Genomic DNA, 16289 nt, shown 5'->3' on the forward strand with positions numbered 1-16289 from the left:
TTCAGCAGTGCAGATCTTTGTCATCAAGCTGGATTTTGAAAGTGTGAAAATACAGTTTGGTTTGTTTTGTCAGAAGTGATGAGAGTTCAAAGTGTAGCTATTCAACACTTCATTCCCTTTACTGGAATATAGTACGTTTTGGCCCAAGTCTGAAGTGCTTTTTTTGGGAATTTCCTTTGTGAGCTATCTGTCCATATTTGTAAATGATCTGGAGATGAAAACTCTCTGAAAGATGATAAGTACTGTTCATCATTACTGTGCCTGTTTCTTACAGTGCCCGGGAGGAGCCTTCACACCCAATGTGCGGACAACCAAAGAGTTTCCAGACGATGTTGTGACCTTCATTAGGAACCACCCTTTGATGTTTAATCCCATTTACCCCATACACAAGAGGCCATTAATCATCAGGATAGGAGCTGACTACAAGTACACAAAGATTGCTGTGGATCGAGTGAATGCTGCTGATGGGAGATACCACGTCTTGTTTCTTGGAACAGGTAAGACAAATTTGGCAGCATTCATTTTCCTCTGTTGCAGTGCTGCAATCAACTCTGATTTTTACAATTTATAGCTTTCAGAAATATTTGTTTAAATGTTTGCAATAGACAGAAATGTTATAGAAATCCATGAATTATGTTCTCTTTACTTTCTGTGTATTTTTCTTTTTACTATAGACATCATTATGTGCAAGAGGTACAATATATTGATCTTAATTTTGAGACAAAAAACAACATTGGTATATATTTTATTGGATCTCTCTTGAGTGTGGTTGTCTGCAATATGATTCAACATTAGATTTTGATAATCTGTAATACAAGAAAAATACCAAAATCTAGCTTTATCGTTTTTTATACTCTCATCATCATTTAATATATGCTGTGTAACCTACTTCTGAAAAAAAGCACAATCTGATCAAGTTGTTGCAAAGGCAGAAACAACTCCTCCAGAAAACAGTAGTAATATGGAAGTACTTAGCAGAGAAAAAGAAACAAATGGTTGGAGTCCTAGCAGTAGTGGACACAGAGAACTTGATCCAAATATTCTAAAATAATTTCTGTCTAATATAACCTATATTTTGCTTTTACTTACATCAAATTTGAATCTGGTGTTACGTGTCTGAAGTCTGCAGGGAACAGGTTAAGTGGTTCTTGTACTGATAAATTTAGATCTTTTAAAATATTCTGATATGAATCACACCCTTTAGATTGAAGCAGACAAGTAGAGTGGTACTCTGACTAGACCCTAGGACTCACTCACATCTGAAACTCCCACTGGTTTAGCAGGGCATTGGAGGTCAATAGGCACAAAGGCTAATCTTTTTTACTTTTTTTACTTTCAAGTAGAACAAAGGAAAGGAGCTCTAGGAGAACAAATATATGTCTGAACATCAGAAAATGATTACAGAGATGGCTTGCAATGCTTTTATGGTTCACATATTATTGGGGCCTTGATTGTTTTCTACTGGTAGAATGACTGTGTCTGCCAACAAACTCACATGGGGCTGGGAATAACCATATTATATTAGATTTAGGAAGCGGGTGTTAAAAAATCTCTTAAGAATTTCAGGCTTCTACAGGGAGAGGATTAAAAGTAACTCTCTTCACTCTACTTAAGAAAACCTCTTCAACTATCAAAATCAGCAGGGTGCCTATGTGCCAAAGGAGGCCAACTGCCCACTGTGCTCTGTGTGCAGAAGTGTATCCAGCAAACAGGTTGATGGAAAGGATTTTTTTCCTGTATTTGGCTCCTGTTTTAAATACTGTGCCCAGCTGAGGGCTCACCAGTACAAAGAAAACATTGACCTAATGGAGCAAGATCAGTTGAGGCATTGTATGATATGATGCATGAGAAAAATATAAGAAAATGGGTTTATTCAGGGAAAGCTAAGGAGAGACCTTAATGCTGTTGACAGCTATCAAATGGGTGGGTACAACTACCTAGTGGGAAAAAAACAGATGAGGACTCTTCTCAAGGTGCTCAGTGCCAAGGTGAGGGATTTCACACAAGTTGCAATGTGAAGCAATGCTAGTAGATATAAAGGGAAAAGTTTTTTGCCAATCACCATGATCAAACAGTGGAAAAAGGATCCAGAGAGATTATGAATTCTCCATCTTCAGAGACTCAAAAGGTTCAAAATCCAACAAACACAGCATTGAGCAGCCTGCTCTAATAGGATTTGCTTTGAGTGTGGGACTGCACCAGATGTCTTTTACAGGCTACAGGTTTCTGCAGTTCAGTGAAAGGAAAACAAAACCACTTAATTCATGTTTGGTTATGGATGGAGAAAATGAGAAAGGCTAAAGCCCAGCAAGAACTCAATCTGGTTACGGCTGTAAAAGGCAATAAAAATGTTTCTATAAATACATTAGCAGCAAAAAGTTAAGGAGAATTTCCATCCTTTACTGGAAACAGTGAAAAGGCTGAAGTACTTAATGCCTTCTTTGCCTCAGTCTTTAGCAGCAAGACCAGTTCTGCAGGCTCCCATCCCTTGAGGCAGGAATAAGAAGCAGAGTGAAGCTTCCATAATCCAAGGAGGACTGGTCAGTGACCTGCTACACCCCTTAGACACACACAAGTCCTTGGGGCTGGATGGGATCCCCCCAAGGATGCTAAGGGAGCTGGCAGAGTGCTCTCCAAGCCACTTTCCATCATTTAGCAGCAGTCCTGCCTAACTGGGGAGGAAGTTATGTGATGCCCATCCGCAAGGAGGGCCACAAGGAGGATGTGGGGAACTACAGACCTGTCATGCTGACCTCCTGGGAAGCTTATGGAGCAGAACATCTTGAGTGCCATCACATGGTGTGTGCAGGACTACCAGGGGGTCAGACCCAGCCAGCATGGGTTTGTGAAAGGCAGGTCCTGCCTGACCAGCCTCAGCTCCTTGTATGACCGAGTGACCCACACAGGGGGTGAGGGAAAGGCTCTGGGTGTTGTCTGCCTGGACTTTAGCAAAGCCTTTGACACCACTTCCCACAGCATTCTCCTGGAGAAACCAGCTGACCATGGCCTGGATGGGAGCACTGTTCACTGGGATAAAACTGGCTGGACAGCTGGGCCCAGAGAGTGGAGGAGAATGGAGTTACATCCAGCTGGTAGCTGGTCCCAAATGGTGTTCCTTCAGGTCTTTCCCAACCTAAAGAATTCTATGATTCCATATTTTTTCCCCAAACCTTTACCAAGTCTCCATCTGATGTAGAGAGAATGCTTAGTATATGATAAGGCATAGTCAGGGCAATTAATTATTCAGAGAATTTAGTAAGTTTTTGATCTGGGTATTTTTGTTTTCTTGACTGGAAATTGATAAATGGGTTTTAAGGTATTCTTGTATTCTTGACTCTCTCCTATCTGCAGTTGTTGGAAAATATTAAATTAACCTAATTAGGACAGGGTTTTCTACAAGGTGGGTTCTTCCTCTCCTTTCCCTCTCCCCACCACTAACATAAACCCACATTTTCTCCTTAGTTTCATTAATGCAGATACAATCTTTGACTTAGTGAGCTGTTGGGATTTTTTTTTCCTTTCCTGCAGAAGTCTTCTTCTACTATAGAAATATCAGAAGTGTTGATAGAGAGCATCCTGCTCTTGTTACACAACTGCACAAGAAAACTTGATAAAAGAGAAGTTTTACTTTACTGTTAGTTTTCTTCCTTGACAAATCACTATATTTAGTCAAAGTAATAAATTGGTAGGCTAGTGCAGATCTTTCAAATTAACATTTTATTTCATTTTTTCCAATGTATTGTGGTGCCATTATTTTAAAATGCTCTGTAAGCACCTAATGTTATTTGGAGGCAAATTCTACTAAAACCTAGTGGAAAAGATTGAGACATAAGTTCCCAGACCATATAAATTGCTAATGTAGCAGTGATAGTTAAAGCTGGAAAACTACTGAAAAGCTGAAATGTCCTTGAAATCACAATTTGGTAGTAAGCATTTTAATAACTCTGCAAGAGGTAAACATAGGTAATTTCATTTTATCCTTTGATGACCATCTGACTGGTTTTAGGTGATCAATGTGGCCTCATACACACACGTGAGCTGTTAAAAACTAAACATAACTCACGTTGTTCTTATGTTAATCTCCTCTGTGTAACAGTACAGGACCCATCATGGATCAGATACAGAAAGTGCAGCTTTTGATACTTTATATTCATTGCTTTATCTTCTTCATTACACTGGAGGCAAGGATCATTTTCTCCTTTCTAGTGAGATGGAGGGCAGGCATTATTCTTCCTGAGCAGGGCACAGGACATTAATACCTTCCAAGGTCTTCCTCCAAAGAAATCGTTGCAATGCAAGTTACTGCATTTCCCAGCCCTTTAAAATAAAAGTGATCAAGTTTCAGCCACTGAGAGGAGAAACTTGTTTTCTTTATTCTCTGCTTTCTGTGAGACTCAGGAGGATTTGATAGAGATATTAAGTGTCAAAAGGAATGCAGAGGGGATTTGCTTTGGTGTCAGTTCATCCCAGCAAATGCAAAAACCACATTGTATAGGAAAATTTCATGTGATAATTTCTTTGGGAGCCTGGAGCCCCACAGCCGGAGACAATGGGACTTGGCACCTGGTGACAATTACACTTGGTTCAAATGATGAGTTACTGCTGCTGAACTGAGATGTTTCCAGCCATGTCTGTCACTGTCAGTGACCTGTCTCATGCTTGAAATCAGAGTGTTTTATGTCTTGCCAGATGCAAAGCACACAAAATGTTTAGCTTCCTCCTCTATAGCCTTAGTAATAAATCAGTTCCTGAATGCAAGTGAAGAATAACAGAAGTACAGAGCTCCGACAACCCCAGTGGTTTTCATCATGTAGCCATGGCACAGGAGGGCATCGGCAGCTCTGTAATTTTTTCACCTTGGTGTGAACTAAATGTAATGTTCCCTTTGCTCCCCCAGACAGAAGTGCTGTGCTCACAGGGGCTGCTCCATACCCAGAGTTAATGCACTGTTTTTTATCCCTTGCTTACCTGCACAGCAAACAAAATAAATCCCAGGAGCAGACACTGTTCATGTGGCATTCCATGCTTTTCAAACGATTACAATCTCCCATTTTTGCTCTGCTTTTAAACATGAAGACTCACAAAGCACTGCCCAAAGCTTGCTAGATTTGTTTGGTCTCCCCTAAGGGATCTCTTCACCCCTGGCTGGCGTGAGCTGACTTGGAGTAAGGAGCAAGTCTGGACTGGTAGAGAGCAGTGCTGCAAGAGAAGAGTGTTGTCTACCTACCTTGTCTTCCCAAACAGAAACCCAAGAGATAATTTACTTGGAAAGAATATAATCACTCATTTGCATATTTGACTAGAGTAATTTTTATGGTATTTTTTTCCCTATTCAATGACAAATAACATATTCAATTCAAGAATTTGGGATTAGAGTTCTGTTTCAATTATTCCATTTCTGTGATGGGGCAGGACTCAGTCCTGAGTTTTTTTGATTCACCCTAGAGTTGTAATGTAATTTGTTTACTTATTGCAGTTATATCTAAAGAACCTGAGCTTTCAGTATTTTGTGTTCATCCTTTGGTAGATTGTTTTCTATCTGAGTTTTAAGACAGCAGTAAAACACCATGAGAACATATTTGTGAGATTAATATTCATTTATTAAGCATGCCACCTACTGCTTACTTTGGTCAAAGTACGCACAGATTGCACAACCAAAAGATTATTCATGGGGTTTTTTTATTGCTTCTGGTGTTACAAAAATATTTAAATGTCTGGGTCAAACTTGGGTACATTAAACAGCTATGGACACCAATGAGATTTTTTTCAGCTTCTTGATATCAAGATATGATATGTTTTTCTGGAAAGAGATCTAAGTTATTGTCATAAAAAGACACTACAGACTTCAATGTGGCCTGTTGAGATGATTAATGTCAGCCACATGCATCTGATGTGGCATGAGGCTGATCGATGTTTCTCATTATCTTTTCTTCTCTGATGAAACATTTGTTTTCAAAGTCTAGATGCATTAAGTGTTTCCAGAGCATAAGTTTGTAATACTCATTTTCATGGTGTTGTATGATGGCTGTCTTTTTGGAAAACTAACACTTGCTGACAACAGTAGCCTCCAGTAATGCCATAGCCAAATGATCTACAGATTCTAATCAAGAGATAATCTGGCCAAAAGAGCAAGCTTGCTTCCCATGGTTTTCCTGGCTGCAGCTTTGTAACTGTGAGCTTGGGGAGGTGATGTTACACAACAGTGGCACAACAGACGTCAGACACAATTTCCTTCTTCCTCTTGGTCATAGTGCCTGAGTAATTCATAACCTCTTGTTGACCTGTTCATCCAAAGCTTTTTCACAGACTTTTAAGGTGATATGTAAGTTAAGAGGGCATGCCTCTACCTGATTCATTTCCCTTGTTCAGGTTTTATTCAAGCAAGCTCACACTGTGTCCCAAAAGAATGACTGAACTGGAGCTAAACTCCAAAAGCTTCACTCTTGAGTGTGAGCATTTGTATCTGTCCTTTAGTTCTTTGATGCAGCTTGAATTTTATGAAGTTTCACAGAGATATTATGAGCTGGAAAAAAATTGCCCCCATTTGACAGATGAGTGAACTGAGCACAGAGAGATTAGTGGCCATGGTGGGAGCTCTGAGTGAGAGCAGACACAGCATGGGAACGTGGCTGTCAGCCCTGACTGCTAACCTGCCACCCTCTCAGGTGCTCTGCTGAGCCTCAAGGTTTTCTCAGACTGATTTCAAACATTCTATGAACTTTTTGCTTTCTTTTTTCTCTGTAAGGTTATTTGTATACATCAGGTTCAACTCAGATAAGAGACCAGAAATAATTAGCTGCCATTAGGCTGACAGGCAAAACATGGAGAAAAAGTTTTTAGAGGGTCTCCAGCAGTGTCATACACATCAGGGGTTGGGATTATTGAGGGAAGCCTCTCAAAACTCATATCAGAGTAGTAGGTGGTGCCTATTGCAGTCATTTTTTTATGATGTGGAAAATTTGGGAGTTTTATTTGTAGTTCAGTTTGTCCCTGTGATGTGGCCCAGGGGTAAATGGGTCCCAGCTCTCTTTGAGGCTCACATTACCGACAGCTGCAGTGTTCACTTAGAACTGGGGAAATACAAACTAGTCAAATTCAGAGAATGAGTTTTATACTCAGACCTTCTGATTCAGCCAAAAACCTCTGTATTTTTCATGTATTTTCATTAAGCTTTGCTTTTTCCATTGCCCATGGTCAGACAGACCAGGAATTAATGTAATCAGGCACAGTCTAACTGGTATTGATGAAGCTTAGATGATTAATACCAGTCCAGAATCATACCTTGCATTTCAATAAATAGTATTATAATTATGATGATGATGATTTCCCTCTTATGCTTTCATTCCATTTATGGGAATGCCTTCCTTCTTCATTTATTTCCCACTCTGAATACATTCTACACCTTTTTTTTTTTAGCCTGCACTTTCCTCCCTTGCCGTTCCCAGTTTCTCAGTCCTCTCAGAGGGAATGTGATCTCAGTACCATTGTCTTTAATGTCAAGCTGGGACACCTGCATTTGTGAAGCAGGTTTAAATGGAAAAGCATTTTAAGTCACTCTTGTCCTCTTGCTGTCAGCTTGAGGGAGATTCCCTTCTGTTTGTCCATCTCCCCTTGACTCACAGACTGCTGAGCTGATGCAAGGCTGCAAACAGCTCCCAGTGAAGAAAGTGGTGAGCAAAAATCAGCTCTTCATTTCTAGCGGCAGATTGATATTCTGAACACATAGTAGCTTTTTCATGACTGTCTAAAATCATAGCAATAGAGAACTGTTTTCAATTGGATTTCTGGAAGGAACATGTAAATGGCAAAGGAAACCATGTTGTTCAATTTTATGAATTTTAGAGCATTACCTTCTAATTTCATACAATGACCAAACTTGAAAAAATTTCACCTGCACTTGTTTGATGATCTCTTATGCCTGATTTACAGCATAAAATATCATCTATTGTGAAATACACTCAGAAACACCTCAGGCACTGCTTTGCATAGATGTCCTGCAGTGCACAGTGCTTCATCCTTTCCTCTGACTCAGGGAATTTAGCTCACTTTTTTGCTATTAGCAGAAATAATCAAACATGATTTTTGACAAAACTCAAATATACCATAAGCTTTCTATGTGAACGCATGTAAGTGACTGGATTTGTCAGATACAAGTTTGTGTTTATAGTGGAGACTGGAGTGCTGCTGAGAAAGAAATAAAAATTCAGGTTTGGGGACAAATATTTGCTTTTCAATTATTAAGGAAAAGGCTGGACTACAGTAGCAAGACTATTTTAGAAGCAATGGGAGAACTATAGCCTATAAGCTGTGTATTTTTGGAAGTGTTTATATATAGGTGTATAGAGAGAGATATATATGTACAGACTAAGAGAATCCGTTGCTTTAAGAAATGTTATTTAATTAATAGCTTTCTATTGCCTACTTGAATATTTATTTTAAATGCTGTGTTAAGTCTCCTTCAAAACAATGGAACATTACCTTCTACAAGGATTTGTCCATCAGGGTACAATACTGAGTCAAAGCAAATGATAAAATCCCGAGTCAAATGGAATGAATAGGAAGGTAAACAGTCCTTCACTCTGTGTGTTCTTCTAGGGTGTGACAAAAAGGCAGATAGGAGCCTGCTCTACAAATAGGAGAGGTTATTAGGATGCAGGGACTTGGCGTCAGGCATTATCGGTATTTTCTGTGCCCATGCCCAGGATAAAATCTCCCTTCAAGTTCTGATTTCAGTTTGGGGCAATGTTTGAAGGACTCAAGACAATGTAGGAATTTTAAATGTGTGGCATGTGCTAATGGATCATTGACATAAACCGGTTCTTCAGTGGCTCAGCAGCCTTACATTCCTTTGCAGGTAAGGTCACTGTCAACATGCTTAGTGCCCTGTATGTCAGGGTCACAGGTACTTGACACTTTGCAGGCAGCTTCAAAAAAACACCACAAATAGCTGCCATTCCTTCCTGCACTTCTGATTATTTTATCAAGTAGAGTATAAGTTAGAGAGAGAGAATTGATAAAAGAATGCAAAGAAGCAGAGGTAGACTGGACTGAAGCCATATAGCTGTGTGAGTGGGTTATTCCCTTAAGTAGGAGAAGAAATACACACACGCCTTTCTCCTTTCCTCTGAGGGAGGCATCTGCAGCAGTTTAACACTTCTGTGGGTCCTGGCAGTTAGTAAATCTCTCTCAGGTTCTCATAGCTTAGCTAATACTGGCACCCAGGCTAGACCACAGCTGTGCTATCACAAGATTTGGTTTCAGTGAAGTTTCTTCAGAAGGAACTGTTTTATCATGCCATTGTGTAATGAGAATAAATGTCTCTGTGGAAAATTCTCATGAAAAATTCATGCCTAACATGCCCTGAGCATGTACCCTTGATAGCTCCACATTTTTAAGTCTTGTCAGCTTTCAGTTTTTCTTTTCCTTCTTTTTTTTTTAAAGACAAAATACTGCAATGTTCTCTGTGTGTGGGCAAGTTATTAAATATCAATATTCTGGCTTTAAACCTTTTTTTTTTGTAGTAATAATAATAGCAGCAACAACAACAAGTAGTAGTAGTAGTAGTGGTGGTGGTGGTGGTGGTGGTGGTGTCTGGCTTCCTTGAGTGAAATAAGGAGATGTAAATTACTTACAGTAATCATCTTACCCTGCAGCTCTAGCTATAGAATTTAGTCACTGAGCTTAAAGCAAAAATAAAATTGAACTTTTTCAGTTTACATTGTCTTCATTATAATTTGCCAAAGAGGAAACTAAAATTTCCGAATAAATGTAGATACTTGCCTGTTTTGTGCTGTGCTAATGTTCTATAAACTGCACAATTCTACATTGCTCTTAAAACTTTTGAAGGCTGAACAGAACCTGTACCATGTGTTCTCATTCCTCAGATTCAGTATTGAGCAGATAGATTTATTCTACTCAGTCTAGTTTCTAGGTCTTTCAGGTGAGAGGAATTCTTTGTGCTTTTTCCAAGTTAAAATGCCCATTCTTATGATTATTCCACAGTCTGCCTTTTCTGCCACATCAGAAATACTTCAGTGGCTGTGTCAGCCTGTAAGAGCCTTCACAGATGGACCCCTTCATCACACATATTCTTTCCATAAAAGAAATTTGGAAAACTAGTCACAAATTCCCCTTTGTTCTCACTCATCACATCTACCCTGCAAAAACACTGTCATTGCCACATATTTCTGCTTACTCCTTTGTTCTGAGTGGATTTGTGAGGCTTGGAGCTGTATTTTGAGAGGGAAACCATGATACAATAGCTAAAATATCTTCACCTTGCTTTTTCTTTTTATCTTACAGAGCAAAATATTAACTCCTACCAATAGATAATGTACTTGATTATTGGTTTAATTTCATTTAAAAATGCTTTAATCTTAGTGTGTTTACGTCTAGATAGAGTTATTCTTTGGAAAGTTTACCTTTCATGGCATCAGTTATCCTAGCATTTTATTATCAGATATGAATATATCACATCCTGCAGTAGCTCCCTTTTACCTGTTTAAATTGTGTTTTACTTTAAGATCATTAGGATAAAGTCTGCCTCTGTGTGTCTGTACAGCAGCAGAATATACTGATTTTGATTATCTCTTTGTATAGAATGGTGACTGTAATGGTGATATTTTCAACCTTATCATGGCTTATGTTCATATATGAGAATAATACTGTGATAGTATTCCTGTATAAGAAATCATCTCATCATTCTTACTGACTCCAAACTGTAGAAATTACTGAACATTTCTTACCTTTCTCTGTGTCATAGTGCTTGCTTCGATGGTTTCCTTTTATAATTAATGAAAAAAAATTATATTTTTTTTTATTTCTGCCTCTCTGTGTTACATGGTCTCACTTGTTCTCACCTATTGCAGATCAAGGAACGGTACAAAAAGTTGTTGTTCTACCCACCAACTTCTCTGCAAGTGGAGAACTCATTTTGGAAGAGATGGAGGTTTTTCAGGTTTGGCTTTCTCCTTCTTTTGTTTTTCCAGTGTGTATGTTCACACAAACACTTTGTTCTAACAGACTTTGGCAAGGGCAACTGTGATTTGGTAAAAGATCAAGTAAATGTGCATGCTGTCAGTTTGATAACCACATAAAGATTACAAAATGTTGACTGTTATGAAGGTTAGAGCTAGCTGAAGGCCTTTTCTTCTCCTATATTTCAGTTGCCTATTTTTTATGTTGATATACTGGCTAGAAGGATTTTGATAATCAGTTTTTTAGGAGGTCATGTTCTAATGGCTTCCAGAAGGAGACTTCCATCATCGGCATCAATACAGAGGCTGTTGCTGTGTATGGTTGGAATTTCAGATTTCTGTACTTTGATTATCTGAAGATTGTCCTAGTTCTCAGTTGCAAAATGAAGTCAAATTAGTGTTGTTTTTGCTTAACTCCTGTTCTTCAAAGTCACATGCCTCTGGAGCCAAGAAAGCTACAAGTTTAAAAGAACATAAGCTGAAAAGAAACACAAAAATGACAGGGAGATAAAGGAATAGTCTCTGTCAATCACTCTGGCATGTAACAGTTGTAATAACTTAAAGAAAATGTTCACCCTCGTGTTGAAAAGTCCTTCTCAAATATTTGGATGGGCTATTCATTAAACAGTAGTCTCAGGGCAAGTGGTATTATGTGTCTATAAACTTAGTTAAGGATTTTGTCATGGCCTTTTCTCTGTTTCATTGACAGAATACAAAAAGGAAAATTTAAGTTTCTTTATTGAGGCAGCATTAATGGTTTCCTTAAGAAAAGGAACACTCATAAAGGCATAGCTAGTCTTCCTAGGCTTTTGTTGAAGATCTCCTGCTAAAAAAGATATATATGAGTGATATTAATTAAAACACACTCTTCATTAAGATATTGCAGATTCCATTTACTGAAACATAAATTAATACAGCACAAAGATAGGTGGGCTGAGAGGAATCTCAGCCTAAACCTCGTTTCTGGGCCTCTGTGCACAGAGATCCTCTTCCAGAGTAAACAAGGAAAGGAAAATGTGGCATGAGGTCCAACGTTGCATTTGACCTGCAGACTCCAAACAGTTCATGAAGCAGCTTTAAACTTCTCCAAACCTTTGCCAATTCACATGACTCACAGCCAGATTTTCTGGTCCTGACCTCCCTGCTGTGTTGTGGTCATCTGCAATTAATCCTAGCCCACTGTTACAGCTTTCCTTTGTGACTGAGCAAATGCTGAGCCGTAAAAAAATGCTGAACATTTTTATTACCATCAATTTTATCACTTGTTTGGATGAACATAATTACTTAAGGCAAGGAAAGTAACAATTCCTTTTCCAGCTCTTTAATATTTGATTTGGACACAGACATTAATAGACTGCTCTGATGACACACAGTAGTATACAGTACTGTCTCTGGGAAAGAAACATTCAAGAACACTTATGCCATTTTAAAATAATCTGGTCATTGACAATCTGAATTTACATGCTGCATGGTAACCAAACTGTATGCACTGTAAATAATTTGTAAGAAAACCTTTTCCAGCTCTTTAATATTTGATTTGGACACAGACATTAATAGACTGCTCTGATGACACACAGTAGTATACAGTACTGTCTCTGGGAAAGAAACATTCAAGAACACTTATGCCATTTTAAAATAATCTGGTCATTGACAATCTGAATTTACATGCTGCATGGTAACCAAACTGTATGCACTGTAAATAATTTGTAAGAAAAGAACTTTGTATTCTTATCTGAATCATGTGGTAAATATTAATGAGCTATTTTATGATTTTTCCTTATCATCATCATTAAAGAAAAAACATTTCCTATTACAAAGTTAAAGTAATGGCTCTTCTATTTCTGAGATAGTGCAGATGCAGGTTAATTATAAGTGTACAAAAACCTTTTAGATGCATGTAATAATAATGTGGTTGAGTTTCAGCGATATATTTTGTGAGACATTAATTGTTTATATGTCATTTGTTTAGTTCTGAAAATAGCAGTAGGAGTGAGTGCTCTCTTTTGAGGATATAAAAATGTATAGTTTTCTTAGATATGACTAAGGTTTTAGTGACTTTTAAATGTTAATTTTGGGACAGAGTTCTTGACAATGATTTGTTACTCTGTCTTTCAGAGTAATTCTCCTATAACATCAATGAAGATTTCATCTAAAAAGGTAAGGCAAAGTGGAATGCCTGCTTAGTGCTTATTGAGAAGCAAATTGACTTAGATGTTAGAATATCAGTTCTTGTGGAGCACACTAAATATAGGAAAGTTTTCCATATTGAGTACAGAAACTTGACTGACGTTTGCACGAGCTGTTTACATGCCCTTGCACTAAGATAAAACAATTTCTATTCATTATGTATCATTTCTAATTAACTGAAAGTGTTAGATTTCTTGTTTTGATTTATAATTAAGGAATCAAAAAAAAAGTATTTGGAGAGGAAATTCACCCTCCCTGTTTTTTTCTCTAAAGTCTCAAATAGAAATTTTTCCTTGAAAGTCTGTCTGATCAGTGTAAAAAGGCAGTGTTGGGGCTGTTGGATCCATGGTGCTATTGCGCATGTTTGTTTAGCAGTAATAAAGAATGGCAATAAGAATGGTGAAAACAGCTGAGAGGATTTCTGCTGAAATGCTTAACACAAAAGCTGAAAATGTGTATTCTATGATTTTGCAAGCAAGATGTTGCTCAATATTTTACAAAGCTACTACTAAGTAAATATTATTCACTAAGTTGAATTCAGTATGCTTTTTCATTTTTATGACAGGAAGATCAAAGGAATTTCAAGGGGTTTTTGTTCAATATTAATTTATATTTTTTAGAATGATTAATTGTTTTTTGAGTAAAACAGTCATTTTGGCGCGGGTTTTGGTAATGATCTATGCCCTTTGAACTTCTCTTGCAAAAGCTCTGATTTATTGTGAAAGTTCTCTTGGCTTATTTTTCCAGGTATATAAGGCTATCAGAATCTGGCCATAAGCCTCAACATAATCTCTAGGTTTTACATCTTGGAAATGTAGGCACTGGAAGATCCAGCTAGAAACTCTGCATAATATTTATTAAAGAGACTGTGTGCAGAGAAAATACTTAGTTCAAAGGCTTGAGCCAATAATCCTCACTGAATAAGAACCAAGTTCTCAAATCTGAGCAATATTAAGTCAGCCTGTCTGCCCCAGAACAGAACAATGACACTCAATGTCCAAAAAACCATTAACATTCCCCTGTGTTTCTAGGTGTTTTCTAGCAGGAAGGTGGAAATAATATTGGCCTATTCACCTGGGAGATTTCTGTTGATCTTGACTTTAATGTATTTTGGCTCTGCTCTTGGCCTTGAGTTAATTCCAAAATTAATTGAAAGGTTTTTTGGGTGTGTTAGCCAGGTCTTGGGTGAAACTCCTCCACATCTGAACTAAATCCTCCCATTTCCTCCTGCAGCAACAGTTGTATGTGAGCTCAGATGAAGGGGTCACCCAGGTTTCCTTGCATCGCTGCCACATCTACGGGACCGCCTGTGCTGACTGCTGCCTAGCCCGAGATCCGTACTGCGCCTGGGATGGCAACTCCTGCTCCAGGTTTTATCCCACTGGAAAAAGGTGAGCAGTGTTCAGCAGCCCAGTGAAGTTTGCAAGGGAATATGTCTTTCATTCTGAGGGTTTTGATGTGATGGAGAAGTGGGATGTCATTCCTTTCATGAGCATGTACAAACAATACCCCCATAGCTGTTGTGCTTGGAGTTATTCATCACCTAGGACTGTATGCTGCAGGAGTGTATGGTAAAGAGCTTGGCTTTTCATATTTAAAGTAATGGGTGGAAAAAGAAAGAAAAGGAAAGAAATGATTCTTAATCATAAATATTAATCTTTCTGTCTCATGCACACAAAATCAGTGAGACATTTGTTCCCTTCATTTAAATTCAATTACTTACTATGGATGTAATTATGATAGCCCTAAATACAGCAAAAGATCTCTCAGGCTGTCTGAGGAATAAACTAATTTATATTTTTTTGTTCCTCATTTGCTTCTAAGTGAGAAGAATTGTTTTCAGGAAAATTTTAGGCAAATGTGATTTCCATGTAATGCCTGTGGATTTGGGCTTTTTGACATGAGGTTTATTAAAGCAGACAGGGAAAGCAATTTTTGTTTAATTTGCAACAGAACTAATAGTCCATCTCATAATCTTATGCAAAACAGGAGTCTCTTTCCTCCTCCCAGGGGAAGTGTTTAATAGCAGAAGGCTGTAGTGAGCTCTTGTCTTAATAAGATTTCACTTCTTATACAAACAAAGCTACAGAATACACAATGAAGTGTTACTGCAGAGGGGACAAATCTTTCAGATGTATGCTCTCTACAACTACCTGGAAGGAGGTTGTAGCCTGCAGGGGTTGGACTCTTCTCCCAGGTGACAAGCAAAAGGACAAGAGGAAACAGGCTCAAGTTGTGCCAGAAGAGGTTTAGGTAGCATGTTCTAGAATCGTAGAATGATGAAATATGCTGAGATGGAAAGGACCATCAGGACCATTGAGTGCGCCCCCTGCCCCTGCACAGGACCCTCCAGGAATCACACCATGTGCCTGAGTGGATTACCCAAACACTTTTTCAAGGCTTGTGCTGTGACCACTTCCCTGGGGAGCCTGTTCTAGTGCCCAGCCACCTTCTGGATGAAGAACTTTTCTTGATATCCAGCCTAAAGCTGTGACTGTGCTCAGTGTCTGTACCTGAGCTGCAGGTGCAGAGGACCACTTACAGTCACTGGGTTTTGTTCCTGTTCCTTCTTAGAGGGAGACAATTGACAGAAACAGGCAAAGTTTGGATCTGCTGATAATAATGTCATCCCCTAGACAATTGTTTTTGTTATTGCAAATTTTTCTTGACTCATTCCTTACCTGAGATTACAAGGTAAAGCCCAAACTGGCCACGTAGCAATTGGTAGAGTACATGGGGTTCTTAACTGCTTTCATTGAGAATATTCAGCCACCAGTCTGCAAACTCATTGTTTTCTTCCATGGAACAAAGGTCAGAATATGGGGGAAGAAAGAAAAGAAAAATCCCCAAGTCTCAGCCCACCTAACTTCTACAGTTACACAGCAGCCAAAAGGTACAAGGAGCAGTCAGGTACACCCAGCCTGTGCAGTTTCCAGTTTGCCATCCCCATTATATACACACACCCAGGGTTATTTCCACTGGGGCTTGCTTTCATGCTGATATTTTGTTTGCAATTTGCCCTTTATGTCAAACCAAAATAAACACCTCTAACCATATGGAAAAAAGTCTGGTTTTCATGTGTGAAGGAAATGAGTTGTCTCTTTATCTAACAAGCCAAATTATGAA

The 16289-nt window shown here is 38.6% G+C and overlaps 1 protein-coding gene across 1 annotated transcript in view; it reads left to right on the forward strand.

Annotated features, from left to right (window-relative positions):
• Positions 1-16289, forward strand: part of SEMA3C (semaphorin 3C) — a 117821-nt gene that overhangs the window by 91454 nt on the left and 10078 nt on the right. The window contains exons 12-15 of the mRNA XM_005430040.3: positions 275-497; positions 10869-10957; positions 13092-13133; positions 14397-14554. Of these exons, the coding sequence (XP_005430097.1) occupies positions 275-497; positions 10869-10957; positions 13092-13133; positions 14397-14554 (512 nt within the window). The remainder of the gene's footprint in view (positions 1-274; positions 498-10868; positions 10958-13091; positions 13134-14396; positions 14555-16289) is intronic.

The sequence above is a fragment of the Geospiza fortis genome, unplaced genomic scaffold (genome assembly GCF_000277835.1).
Source record: "Geospiza fortis unplaced genomic scaffold, GeoFor_1.0 scaffold857, whole genome shotgun sequence".
Lineage (NCBI taxonomy): Eukaryota > Metazoa > Chordata > Aves > Passeriformes > Thraupidae > Geospiza > Geospiza fortis.